General features: G+C 42.9%; 1 protein-coding gene across 1 annotated transcript in view; it reads left to right on the plus strand.

Annotated features, from left to right (window-relative positions):
* Tada2a (transcriptional adaptor 2A) overlaps positions 1–8,050 on the plus strand; it is a 48,202-nt gene extending 40,152 nt beyond the window's left edge. Inside the window, exons 13-16 of the mRNA XM_034505591.2 lie at positions 1,317–1,449; positions 2,311–2,354; positions 5,106–5,179; positions 7,195–8,050. Coding sequence (XP_034361482.1) covers positions 1,317–1,449; positions 2,311–2,354; positions 5,106–5,179; positions 7,195–7,380 — 437 coding nt within the window. The 3' untranslated portion in view covers positions 7,381–8,050. The remainder of the gene's footprint in view (positions 1–1,316; positions 1,450–2,310; positions 2,355–5,105; positions 5,180–7,194) is intronic.
* The last annotated feature ends 6,298 nt before the right edge of the window (positions 8,051–14,348 follow it).

Below are 14,348 nucleotides of genomic sequence, written 5' to 3' on the forward strand. Positions count from 1 at the left end.
TCTTAAGTCTTGAAAACTTAACAGACAAACAAAGAGCCTTTCAGATGAGTTTTTAAACTTCTTAGTAAAGTTTCATCTGTTTAGTTCCTATGAATAGCATCAGATTATCAGGATAAAAATAAAGTTATGACACACAGCAAAAGAAACACTGCTTTAGAATTAAAAGTCTGCTTTGGCTCTTTTAAAAACTTTTACCTGGAGGCTGGAGAAATGGCTCGGTGGTTTAAGAATACTGACTGCTCTTCCAAAGGACCCAGGTTAAATTCTCAGCACCCACATGGCAGCTCACAACTGTCTGTATCACCAGTTCCAAGGGATCTGACATCTTCATACCAGTGCACATAAAATAAAGTTAAATCAAAAAGTTTTAGCTGGGCATAGTAGCTCATGTTTTTATTTCCAGCACTGGGGAGGTAGGGGCCAGCCTGATCTGTTTAGTATATTCTGTAGAGTGAGACCCTATCAACACACACAGGAGAGTGAGGTAGGGTGGGGTATGTATGATTCATATGTTTTAATCTCAGCCTTTTAAAACTTACTCATGTACAGCCTAATCATTTTTATTTACCAGGCTTCTGCTAGGTTATGGTGCTTATATCCAGTTTACTGAAGGTGCTGGCCATAATTTATTAATAGCAGTAAATATCTAACATGTATTTAATGTACCAGGTCTATGGGGTGCGTTTCACCTTCAAGTCATTGACTATTATGATAAGCTCAGTGTAAAGGGTGTTGTCACTTCAAATTAATGAAGAAATTAAAGTTTAAAGAGATTATTGAGATAGCTACTAGAAGAGCCAGGTCAGAAGAAAAGGCTGTGCCTAGGCAGCATGGGCCTGAGGTTGGGGTGCTCTGTCAGTTTCTTAGAGTTATTGAAAGCACTGGTATGGTTGATATATAGACCCTGAGTAAGTCTGCAGCTGAGCAGGATGCATATGTGGACGCCGGTGACTCAGGGTGGTTGCCTGTGGGAAACAGAGAGAGGTTGTAGTACATATGCGCTTAGCACTCTATATATCTGATGTATAGTTTAGTGGTATAGGACTATCTTAGGACACTAAAGTCCTGGGTCAGATGAAAACAGTAAAACTATAAGCACTTCCAAAGGCAAGAATGTGAGTGACATTGATTTGTACCTTTGGGAATCTTCTTTCAAAAATGTCAGCTCTCGAAAGGGAATCAAAATGCTCAGTGTAAAGGGAGATTCCAGATGCAGACATACACTTGGAGGAGGCCAGTGTTGGCCTTGCCTGCCCAGTTAGAGGCCCTTCTGCTCTGATGTGCTGCCCTGTAGTCATGTGTCATCTACCCTCCAGGTGCCAGGACATATGATCACCTGAAGAAGACACGCGAGGAAGAGCGCCTTAAACGCACCATGCTCTCAGAAGTTCTCCAGTACATCCAGGACAGCAGTGCGTGCCAGCAATGGCTCCGCCGGCAGGCTGACATGTGCGCAGTTAGTCAGGGCCGAAGGAAGCACTCCTTCTGGCCTACTTTGGCCTTCTAATAGATTTTTGTGGGTACTCTGGATAGAAGAGTAGTAAGAATTTTTGTTAATCTAAAAACTATAAAGAATTGGCAGGCTTAAGAAACAAAACTGGTCATATGCAATTCTCTGTTCCTTTTTTGTTATTTTAAAAATTAGTGAGTTTGGCCAGGCAGTGGTGGCGCACGCCTTTAATCCCAGCACTTGGGAGGCAGAGGCAGGCGGATTTCTGAGTTCAAGGACAGCCTGGTCTACAGAGTGAGTTCCAGGACAGCCAGGGCTACACAGAGAAACCCTGTCTCGAAAACCAAAAGAAAAAAAAAAAATTAGTGAATTTATAGTTGGTTGTGATGGTACACAGTAATGCCCTGTCTCACCACACTTCCACCCATGTATCTCCCCGCTTAGATAGTGATGTGATTTTGTTGTTGTTGTTAAAAGTCTCCTTCCCTGTGAATGGCTTTAGTGGTGTCTGTCTCCTGTTAAGAGCCCTTAACAAAGGAAAAGTTTTCTCCTTGGAGTACACTTTCTTTCCTGCACAGTAAGATGTGCTGTAAAACTCATGCAGTCTCACTCTAGCTTTTCTTGGGTAATCTTCCTGATAAATGCACCCAGTCTGTGAGGGGTTTAAAAATTAACTTCTTTGAGTGGTGGCATATGTCTTTAATCCCAGCACTTGGGAGGGAGAAGGAGTAGGATCTCTGTGTTCCAGGCCAAGTTCCAGGCCAGCCAGGGATACACAGAAAAACCCTGTCTCAAAAAAAAAAAAAAAAAAAACCCTTCTCTGATATGACCTAAGTTTGAATTCCCTTTCTTTGTTTTAGTGATTCTGGGCTGAGTCCTTCTGTTCTGATGGCCTCTAACTCAGGTATGATTCTCAGACTAATGTGAGTGGTTTTGTGGGTTTTTTTTTGTTTGTTTGTTTGTTTTGTTTTGCTTCTTTTTCAGCACTGAAGATTGAGCCCGGGACTCTCATATTGCACTATGCCCCAGCCCAGAGCAAGTGTGAACTAGGATAGATATATTTCAAGGGGTTATGGGGACACAGCTACCCTCCTTTGTGTAGCATTGCTCTCTGGTGGAGTGGCAGCTGTTGGCGCAGTTTGAACAACAGCATACTTTCAGACTTCTCTGTCAGAGCAGAACTCAGAATGATGCTTCTTTTTACTGGAGTTTGCAGTCAGGATTGGAGTCGATTCTGTCTCAGAGTTGCAGTGGGCTTGTAGGTGCTACATGAAGAGCACCTCCCATGTTTGTATTTGACATAACAGCAGACCACTTGCCAGAAAATCGAGGATTTCTTGTAAGTTAGAGATTTAGGGAATTTCTGTGTCTGAGATTTACCCCCTTTTAAGTTTGCTCTAAGTTGACAGTGCAAAACTAAGCCAGTATAGTCTGATGGTTTTTGGTAACTACTGTCTGTGACTACATATTTGGGGAAGATACTAGTTGTGAAGTTCCTGACTAAAATTGTGGTCTTAATCACCACTCACCCTTGCCCCATGACAGCATTTCTCCTAATCTGAATATCCAGATCACTCCACCATCAGACTCATAATGATCTACTGTCACCCAGTTACCAGTTCACCATTCTCTGTAACACAAACCTTTGAAATGTTTTTCTGTAACACTAACTATGATGAGACTCACCTGTAATCCCAGCACTGGGAGACTAAGGAGGATGGGAAGTTTGGGTCTTACATGGGCCACATAGTAAGACTTTGTCTCATAGAAAACAAAATCTCCATATTTTCAGGATCTAATAGTGCTCAGATGCAGGCACTTAGTAGATAATTGTTTACCTTTGTTTCGAGTAATTTTTTGATTTAAATATTTATTTTATGTGTATGTGCCTGAGTTATACACACACATACACACACACACACACACACACGTACCACATGTTCCTGCAGAAGCCATCAGGTCTTCTGGAACTGGAGTTACAGACAGTTGTGAGCTCCCTAATTGAGTGATGGAAACTGAACCTGGATTCTTTGCAAAAGCAGCATTTTTAAAATGTAGTATTTGCTAATTAAATTGAGTACACAGCTTTTTTGGGTTTCTATGTCTTTAATCAGCACTCACTCACCATTTCCTCCTAAGCTGATGTTAGCCTGCCTGCTTACCTTCCCCTTGTGTCAGTGTTGAGATTATTGGCTCCCCTTTATGCTCTGAATTGTTCTTCAGTTAGTAAAGCCTGGGCCCCCAGCACCCCTGATTTACCCTAGCCTTGGGAGACTTGCGAGGTAGTGCATGATTTTATCTCCATTTCTGAGCATTCAGGTGAGCCCTTAGCCCATTTGATGTCCCTGAGAATCAGGTTTTCTAGAACAAATTAAGCAGTTCCTTCCGCCCTGTTCCAGTGCTAGTCCTCACAAAACTTACCTCATTCCATCCATCCCCACCTGAGCATTCATTCTAAACATATATTCAGATTAAAACCAAGGGCGGATGATGGCTCAGAGGAAAAGATGCTTGGTTATACAATGCTGATAACCTGGTAAAGCCAGAAGGCTAGAAGGAGGGACTTAACACCACACAGTTGTTCTCTGACCTTCACCTCTGTGGCCTGAGCACCACACACACTTTATGATCATCATAATATAATTTTCAAAAAAACAAAAATGACTCTCACACATGAATCCTTATATATTGGTCTGGCCTGGCCGCCTCCTGCTTGGGTTTGTTTCTCAGGCATGAAGTTGACTTTGGTATCTGCTTTACCATATAGTAAATATAGCATTTGGCTTGTTACAGTGTGGATCTTTGAGTTAAACATCACTTCTTTTCAAAGAAAAATAAACGAACAAGCAAGACCTTTGGTGGTGACTCTGCCTTTGATCTGAAGGTATATAGTACTTGGTTAATTACCATGTGTGCCTTGTCCTGCTGGAGACTAGTGACATGACAAGAGAGCATATCTCCTGAAGGATTCCTATCTCCATTATGTCAAGACAGAACATAACCTTTCTATACAAGATGAACATTTGGTTCCAGAATTTAGAGGAACCTGTTTGAGAGAAACAGATAGCTAATGACTCCAGTATGCTGAGTGACCATTGAGACGAAGGTGTGCATGATCATATCTGTATTATTTTGATAGAGCAAAGAGCACATAGATTGTTATTTTTATTTCAAATGAATGTTAGAGTGACTGTATTAGTAGTTACTTTTCTATTGCTATGATAAGACACCTTGACCAAGGCAACTTATAAATGAAAGGGTTTATTTGGCCTACGGTTGCAAAGAGTTAGGACTCTAGTCCATGATCCGGGACAAAGGCATGGCAGCAGGAACAGCTGAAGGCTGTCATCTTGACCTGCAGTCAGGAGGCAGAGACTGGGAATGACAGCAGGTTTTTGAAACCTCAAAGCTTACCACCTCCCCGAAGTGACAGATGTCTGTTAAGGCCACACCTCCTAATCTTTCTCAAACAGTTCCACCAATTGGGCACTAGGCATTTAAATATCAGCCTGTTAGAGCAGGTCTCATTCAAACCCCTAAAATTCCATGAGAAGCTAACTAAACCAGCCTAAAGGAGTAGATCAACCTTTCTGTTTTACGCTTGAACAGTTACACCTTGTATGAAATATTTGTTCTTTTGAATCTATGTCCATAGGAAGACGAAGTGCACCACCATTGAACCTCACGGGCCTCCCTGGTACAGAGAAACTCAATGAAAAAGAAAAGGAGGTAATAAAAGGAAGGGGGAACTGGAGGAAAGAAAAGACAGCTGATAAATTCATCAAATACTCATTACAATCCATTAGTATGTCAAACCTATTTTACTGCACTTGTCTGACATGCACAGCTCTTGTCTGAGAAGTCTGGGAGCTAAAGCTAACCTTGGCAAGCACCAGAAAACTGTGTTCATCTTGTAGCTACCTTTCCCCTTTTAGAGAGAAGTTCATGTAACACTGTCAGTTAAATAATAACAGTAGCTGTCATTTATTGAGTATTTAATGTAAGTCAAACTTTTTGTAGACCTAAAGTAGCTTTTACATGAAAATAGGACTTCCCTATTAAAATGGTTGCTTTGAAAAATTACAATGTAACCATCACTTAAAATGTTTTTGTAATTGTCTCCACAGCATATTTATAAGTGTAGGGAAAGTAATTCAGTGTCATATAGTTGTACATTAGTTGTGTTTTTGAGACAGGGTCTCACGATGTAACACTGACTGGCCTGTAACTAAATCCCTATGTGGTGCTGCTGGCCACAGATTCAACAGAGGTCTGCCTGCCTCTGCCTCTCAGGTGCACTGGCACACACAAACACACCGACAACATGTTAATATATGGGTTATTGTTTCTTTAGCATTATAATCAGAAAATTGTCCCTGTATTGTTTTTCCTGCTTCTAACTCTTAAATTGGCACAAGTGTGGAATATATCTTTAATTTTAGCACTAGAGAGCCTGACACAGGAAGAGGTTTTAAGGTCAGCAGAGGCCTCATAGCAAAGAGGCTATCTCAAAATAAACAAAAGCCTACTGGGGTGGTACCCTAATCCCAGCCCTTGGAGGCAGAGGCAGGAAGATCAGGAGATCAAGTCAGCCCACAACGCTCAGCTATCTCGTGAGTTCAAGGGCAACCTGTGCTACCAGAGACCATGTCTCAAAACCAAACCAAACCAACCAACAAAAAATGTAACAAAAGAGGAGCAAGACTCTTCTCTTACTCCATTGCAGTTCCTAGTGTCTGTCTCCCCATCTGTTTATTTAAGAAGTCACGATGCAGGGAGCTTTACTAATCATATTGTATTCATCAGAAATAATAAACATTTTGGGGGGCTGAGGTATGTGTTGAAGAAACTCACAACAGTTTCTCTCTCTCTCTCTCTCTCTCTCTCTCTCTCTCTCTCTCTCTCTCTGTGTGTGTGTGTGTGTGTGTGTGTGTGTGTGTGTGTGTGTGTGTGTAATGGTCTGGAATTCCAAGCATTTTTACTGCTCACCCATATGATGGTGACTCCAAATGCTCCTTGCTGAGTAATGGCAGGTGAACTGAACTAAACCTACTTTCTGCAATCTTAGTAAAGGTGGCCTCCTCCCTGTGGTAGGAGATAAAAGCATAGGCTACTCTTTTCTGCTAATACCAGCGATGAGTTTTACACTCAGGAATCCAGTCACCTGCAGTGCCACCACTCCTCGGTGCTCTGATGTGTTTATATCATTTCCTTGAATAGTGTCAGAGTGGTGCTGGGTGTCCACCCCAGGCATTCAGCACTCAGCTTCTGAGCAAGCCTGGCAGCTCCTCGGGGATGTGTGTGTCCCTGACTAGGCCCTTGAGCCAGCCTTCACTTGCTGAGGACTCTCCTGGCATCACATCCTGCCTTTTTCTTTCTGGGCGTCTGTCTCCAGAGAAGAGAGGAAGTGGAATGTGGTCCAGCCACTCAACAGCTCCCATAAATAGTTGGAGGTTGATGTCACTTTTTTTTCAAATTTTGAGTGTGTGAGGGGAAAGGAAGGGGCATGTGTGTGCCATGAGATGCTGTGGAGATCAGAAGACAACATGAAGTTGGTTTTCTCTTTCTGCCATATGGATCACAGCAATCAAACTTGGGTTGTCAGTCTTGGTGGCAAATGCCTTTACCTGCTGAACCCCTTCAACCCCCCCCCCTTTTTTTTTTATTTTGGGGATGCTAAATCTGCTGGATTAAATGGTGAGAATGATGGTGTTAATGTTGATTAAATTGTCCTGTCTTAACAGCTCTGTCAGGTGGTGAGGTTGGTACCTGGAGCCTATTTGGAATATAAGTCTGCTCTGTTGAATGAGTGTCACAAGCAAGGAGGCTTGAGACTGGCACAAGCAAGAGCACTCATCAAGATAGATGTGAACAAAACCCGGAAAATCTATGACTTCCTCATCCGAGAAGGGTACATCACGAAAGCCTGAGTCTCTGTGCTTGGCAGTGCAAACCAGAACGATGGAACATGGCCAGTCAAAGGACAGTGTACACATTCCAGAGACTTGTATTTGAGTTGGGTTCTTACTGTGAGAAGAAGGAGAGACACTGGAAGTCTAAATGTGATAACCTCTTTCTTCTCTGCGCTCCGTAAAGCGCTCCTGTTGGGAGTACAGTGCTGCAGGCTGTGTGCTCAGCAAGTTATTATTAAGCACAGTGGGCACTCGTTCCTGGCCCCTCTTAAGTCAAACAGGAGCCGCAGGACCTCACGCCATGGCTCTGGTGGAGATAGAAGGAACCAAGCCACAGCATCTCATCCAGGAGGCCAGCTCGGACCCACACACTGGAGCAAAGTTCGCTCACTCTGCATTCCCGTCTTGCAGGCAGATTTTAAATGAAGGTTTTTAGAGCACAGGAAAGCCTTTTCTTCCAAGGATTTTTTTTCTTTTTTTATGCTGACATCTTAGTTTATGAGATGAAGAGGTGGAACTCTTCCCCCTCCCCATGGTCTGTCTGAAACTTCATTTTAACTGTAATGTCTAGCTTTGTGCTGTGCAGTCTGGCTGTCTGATGTGCAGTCGACTCTTGAGGAGGTGGCACTGGATATAAAATGTCTCTGTTATTTTTAGAATTAATGGATTAAAATGTTTTGCTATTTAATTTGTGGGTGTGTCAGATATTCTGGTAACTTAAGCACAACTTATGTTGTTGGATGCCCGCCTCAACACGCTGCACTGTCTCTGCTCACACGTGTGTCCCGTGTCCTGGTCTCACCTTTTTACCCTGGGTTTCCCAGGATACCAGGCCCATGAGGATGGAGATGATGCAACTAACCCAGCTCTGCTTCAATTCAGACCTGAACGATAATTTCTCAGTGGTGAAAGGCTAGCCTGCAATAAAAGCTGCTTTTCAAACACAAGTAAAGCCGATTCCTTTGAGACTCACCAGCTGTGGGATGAGTAGTTCTGCCACATCTGAAACGTGGTCCTCAAGCCAAACTCACAGTCATGCTTATCTCGTGGCGTCTGCTATAAGCAAAGTTGCAGGTAGGTATAACTTAGACTCTGCACAAATCACCCCCAGTAGCTAAGTCTTTCACTCCTTTAACGTTCCGCCATGGGTTCTGAAGAGTTGACTCATTTCGTCAGGCTGTTACAGCAAGTACTTCTGCTCATTGAGCATCCTCCTGGCCAGAAGAGAACAACATCCTTTCCTTAAAAAGGACAACTTTCTGTCTTATTATTGGGTTATTATTTATTTTGATTTTGTTTTGTTTCTTTTTTTTTTTTTTTATTGAAAGCGAACTTTAAGTTGGATGAGCAGGATGGGGGGTAGTTGTGGGAGGAGAGACAAGATTGAAATATATGAGAAAAATTTTTTAAAGAGAACAACTTGTAGAAATGGTTTTCTTTAGTAGTCATTCTTCTTAGAAAATGCATTTTATCACCACCATCAACCCTGGTTGCTTATAAACAGATTCCATTCCGCTGTGAAAGGTAATCACTGTTCTGAGACTTGGGATACAGTAGACTCCAGTGTTTGGTGATATTTGTTGTAGTGTGAAGAGTTTTAATCTTGATTAAGGAAAGCTTCCAGAGAGGAGGGCTTTTGAGGCTGAGATGAAAGAAGGGGGGGGGGTGGCAGATGGAAGTGGGGAGCTGTTCTAGACAGGAGGCTGGAAGGACAGACTGAAGTCTGAGGAGCAGCTGCATGCTGGAGAGGACTTAGGGATAGAGCTGTCATTGCAGCTCTCTAGACATCAGACAGCAGGGCTACTGAGCCCAACCTTATACAATTTCAGGCCTTGTGTTCTGGAATTTTTCAAAGGGTTAGCCTTATTTTGAGTAAGGAGTTGTCTGCTTGTTTTGGGTAGGGCGTGGGTTTTTTTTTCCTCATTTTTGAGACATGTTCTTACTGTGTATCCCAAGCTGGTCTCAAATTTGTAATCCTTTTTGCCTCAGTCTCAGGTGCTAGGATTATGGGTGTGTGCATCTATGCCCATGCCTAGTGATTACTTTTCCCAAAGGAGCTGAAAGTTGGACAAGCCATGCTCTTGCCTGGCTAGTGCTGCATTTCCAGACAAGGAGTCCCTGGACAGGAGTCACTGGATCACTCTCTTCTACGTTTATTTTAGAAAAGCACTTACTGAATTTGATATGGCTGTCCCAATTTCCATCTGTGTTCTTAACACCTAGACTAGGCTACCTAGTACCCCCAGGAGGCCTTTCATTAACATTGCATGCTTCTCTGCACCCACATAAGGCTGGCTAAAAGCCAGCTACACAGATAGTGCTTGCTCCTGTCCCTGATCAATTCAGAAAAGAGTTTACTCTCCAAATTTCAACCCCCTCCCCCACCCCACACCACCTCACCCGCTGCTTCTGCTTCTGCTTCCTGGGTATTGGGATCACAGCTGTGATCTACTGCACCTGCTCATTTTAAAGGGTGCCTTTGGAAATACCTTTAAGATGCATACTGTGTTGTTCACAAAATACACAAAGCCCAATCCTACAGTTTATGTGTATGGCAATTTATGTTTGAATTGCTAATCTGTACCTGTTTTTCTTTCTATTGTAGACAGCCTCTACCAGATCACCCCAAAAGAACCAGTTCAAGTACAATGTCTGTGGCCTAGCTAAGATAAAAGGTTTCTTTTTAGTGGGATACCAGCCTTTGAGTCCCACAGGCCCTGTGAAATCTTAAGGAAACTAAGCGGGATCTTACCTAAAATAGGATCAGAGCAGTCAGGATAGTCATAGTCATTTAAGCATAGAACTTAGTTGGGGAATGAGATAAAACAGTAAAGAACAGGATGTGTGCAGTGATACCTGTAATCCAGCACTCGGGAGGCAGAGGCAGGAGGATTACTGCCTTTGAGGCCAGCTTGGTTTTCACATCCAGTTTCACTATCTAATGGCAGGGAAGCTCTTGTTGGTTGTCCCGGCTTCTGGTGTTTGAGATGTTCTACGATGGAAGTGTACCAACTGCCCATTGATTTTTGTTGACCCAGCATTCCAATGACAGATACTTGCAGGAAAAGATGACTGTTTTTGCATCTGACATTAAAACATTAAAATCCCTTCCTCATAATGAGTTTCTTTTTTTCCTTCTTCCTTCCTTCCTTCTTTTTTTTTTTTTTCTTTCTTTTTAAGATAGGGTTTCTCTCTATAGCCCTAGCTGTCCTCAAACTCAGAGATCTGCTAGGCTCTGATGGTATTAAAAGCAAGCACCACCACTGCCAGGCTATGATGAGTTTCTTGTTACACAAGCATCTTGTTAGTAGGTTCCTCTCCCTATTGAGAACAGGAATGAAATAGAGCGAAGAATACACTTATTCCTAAAAGTTTTTAAAAACACAATACCCCCCCCCAAAAAAAAAAAAAAAAAAAAACCGGAATCCAACAGATGTAGCCTTGAAGGTCACTTGTACTGGATTTATATTTGAAAACCCTATGGTTAATTTTTGCCAGCCCATATTGTCCTGTCTCCTTTAGGGCCAGATAATTGAGTCTACACTTTCTGCTTTAGAGTACAGGTGGTAGATTTCTTTGGCATCAGATTCAATTGTTAGGCTGAATTAATCTCGCATTCTTTACCAGGCAAACCTTTTCAGTTTGTGTTAGTCAGGATCTCCTGTGGTCTGAGGTCTTACTTGACAAAATCCCAGTGACATACTAATAAGCCTCTGTCCATAGTTAACAAGGAACAAGATCAGCATCTTAGGAAGTGTGGGAAGAAGCTGCCATAAGGCTAGAGATGTAGCTCAGTGGGTGGAATGTTTGCCTACCTTGCATGAATCCCCTGGGTTCAGATCCCAGCACAGTATAACTGGGGTGGTGCTGCATACCTGTAATTTCCAGATTTGGGGGGTGGGGGGGTAGGATCAGAAGTTTAAGGTCAATCTTGAGCTACTTATGGTGTTAGAGGTCAGCCTGGGCTACATAAAACCCCATCTCCAAAAAGAAAAACCAACACATGAAGATTGGGAGACGATGACTCATTTGGTAAAGTGCTTGCCTGACACAAGGACCTGAGTTTGGATCTCTAGTATCCACATAAAATGGTAGGAACAGCAACATGAGCCTGTAGGTGTGTAGCTGCTGGGGGAACAGAGAGCAGGATCCAGGGGGCCTTGCTGGCCAGGAGACTTAACCAAATGGGTGAGCCTCATTACTGTCTCAAAAAAACAAGTTGGAGAGTGATTCGGAAAGACACTGGTCTCTGGGTGCTCTTGTGTGTGAGCGCACGCGTGCACACACATGAATATGTACACACACTTAAGCCAACTCTTTCTTAGAACTCTGGATTGCCATAGTCTTTAGCAGGCTGACAGCCAAATTCCAGCTCTTGACAGGCCTAAATGTTTCTCTTTGGAGGATTGTGTTGAATGCATTCTTCCTCTGGTTTTAAGTAATCAATTCTCTCAGTGAAGACCAGAAAACTATTATGTGCTTCCTTCCCATTACCACTCTTCATTTACGAAGTTCCTTTAAAACAACAACAAAAAGCATTTTTAAGAAATAAAGCAAAAATGAGCTGTTGCAGTAGAAGCTAATGTGTAGGTATCACCTGTGCGGAAACTCTCTAAGAAGTCTGTTTTTGTTGTAGTCCTTAATATTAGAAAGTTGTCAGAAGGAAATGGGCAGTTTCCAGGTAAATCATTACACCCCCACCCCCCAAAAAAAAACTATCGAGGAATTGAAACATACAGAAAGACTTGATAAGCCCAGCTCCAGGTACAAAGGGCCTTGGAGATGGGTGGACTGATTGAAAGTTTTGACAGCATGATGGGGTAAACAGTGGGATATCTTGAGGATCTGCTTTTAGTGCTGAAGAGGCAGGTGCTAGTGTCTCCACCTGTTTCCACCTTTGTCCCTGTCACAAGCCTCATCTTAACCAAGGCAAGCTGCAGCAAATAGAGGCAACCTGCTAGATCCAGAGGTCATTTATCTGCCATCCAGGCACAGCTACACAGTGTCGGCTTTACCTGGCTTCCCAGCCCATCAACAACCTTGCCTGGCTCTGGCCACGAAGACCTGCAGATTCAGGCTGCCTGCCAGCTCTTAAGTCAAGGTATGGGTTTTAACTTCATGAACCAAAGCAAAAACAGCTTTTCAAAGTCTCCCAGGAGCGCCTCCACCCCCAACAACTGCAGAGAAGAAGGCGTTTGTGGGAGAGAAGGGTAGCTATAGCATTGCGTCATCCAGATCCCAGCTGTGACCTGGCTCAGAGTTTTCCAGTTAAAAATAACCATGGCTTAGACTTGGGAAGAAAAAAGTAAACTGTTGCATCTCCATGGAAACCGGTGGGGGTGAAGCATTGGATTTCCAGCACTTGTAACAAGATGGGGTGGATGAAGAGGCTGGGAAAAGTAGAAGCCCTAGTGATGAAAGGTGATACCCTAATTAGCATCCAGGATGTAGTCTGACACAACCTCAGGGCTTTGCAAGTAGGATCTGTTTACAAGCAAGTATGCATCTTGGGCCTGTTCAAGTCTACTGGAGTCTTCCAGTCTTCCTGTAACAGATTTGCTAGTGTTTAGCAAAGGGCAGATGAACAGGACAGTCGGTGCTATGGTACTATCCCAGAATCTCTGCTGCCCTGTCACTCACAGACCTTCATTTACATATTCAGCAGCTTGAGATGACACAGATCAAATTTCATAACCAAAGGGGAGTCTCCAGACTTCAGAGCTGACGTGAACATTTCTTTCTCTTTAGCAGGACCAGGTTTTTCCTCTTCTGGTGTTTTAGGAAATTATGTAAAGCTTCATTAATTATCTCAGCTGTCTTAAAAGGGGTGTCTACTGTGGGGCGTGGTAGTGCACACCTTTATTCCTCAGAACTAGGGAGGCAGAGGCAGACCGAAGGCCAGCCTGGTCTACATGGCAAGTTCCAGGACAGCCAAGGGTACATAGTGAGACCTCCCCACCCCCCTAAAAAAAAAGAAAAGAAAAGATGTCTCTTACCATCTCTGGAATTGTCACCACTGTAGGTAACTGTACTTTGGTGCAATTACCTTAGTTTTTCATTCCTCTTTTTAAAAATAATGTACAAGTTTAGGTTTATTTATTTTATTATTTTGTATGAATGAATGTTTTACACACATATATGTATGTGCACTGTGTGCCTGGTACTAGTGAAGGTCAGAAGAGGGTATCAGATCTGGAACTGGAATCATGAATGGTTGTGAGCCACCATTTGGGTTCTGGGAGCTGAACCAAAGTCCTCTGTAAGAACAGCATGTGCTCTTAGCCATTGATCCATCCCTCCACCCCAGCACTGGTGTTTAAATAAAGAGTTTATACAGCAAATTACAGGAGAAGGAATATTGTGCACTATTGGCTTTTGGCAAGTGTTTTCTTTATTTGGTACATTGGAAAGATTTGCACAGTAATCGCTATTCACTATTGTTTGTTTTGAGATGTATTGTTGGGGCCTCAGACTTGCAATGCTGAGGCTGGCCTTGAGCTCTCGCTCCTCCTGCCTCTATCTCTCAAGTGCTAAGATTGCCAGCCTTTGCTACCATCCCGAGTTCTCCTGTTCCTTCTTTAGTAACAATATAACCTTAGTCCAGATTCTTCACTTTTCAAATCTGAATCTTGTTGCTCAAATCTGATCAAGTTGGATGAAGCATATAACATCACTCGTATCTTCCCTTCCCATGGAACCTTTGACAGTTTATCTGTAGCCAAACAAGAATAAGAATAGGATACTTGTATGGCTTAGGTCAGATCCTGTTAGAATCACTCAGGGTCACACTAAGGTGCACTAAGAATTGAAAGATACAGAACAGATACTAAAGCAGATGTGAATGTGCCAAGGATGCTGTTTACTTTGGAATCATGCATCATCACTATAGCACTGAATTAAGGCCAGAGAGTAGGGAGAGATTTTAAATTACCTAGTTATTCTAGCCATGTTGTAATGTCCCTCATACTGAGTACCTCAAGAAGCTT

The sequence above is a fragment of the Arvicanthis niloticus genome, chromosome 6 (assembly GCF_011762505.2).
Source record: "Arvicanthis niloticus isolate mArvNil1 chromosome 6, mArvNil1.pat.X, whole genome shotgun sequence".
Lineage (NCBI taxonomy): Eukaryota > Metazoa > Chordata > Mammalia > Rodentia > Muridae > Arvicanthis > Arvicanthis niloticus.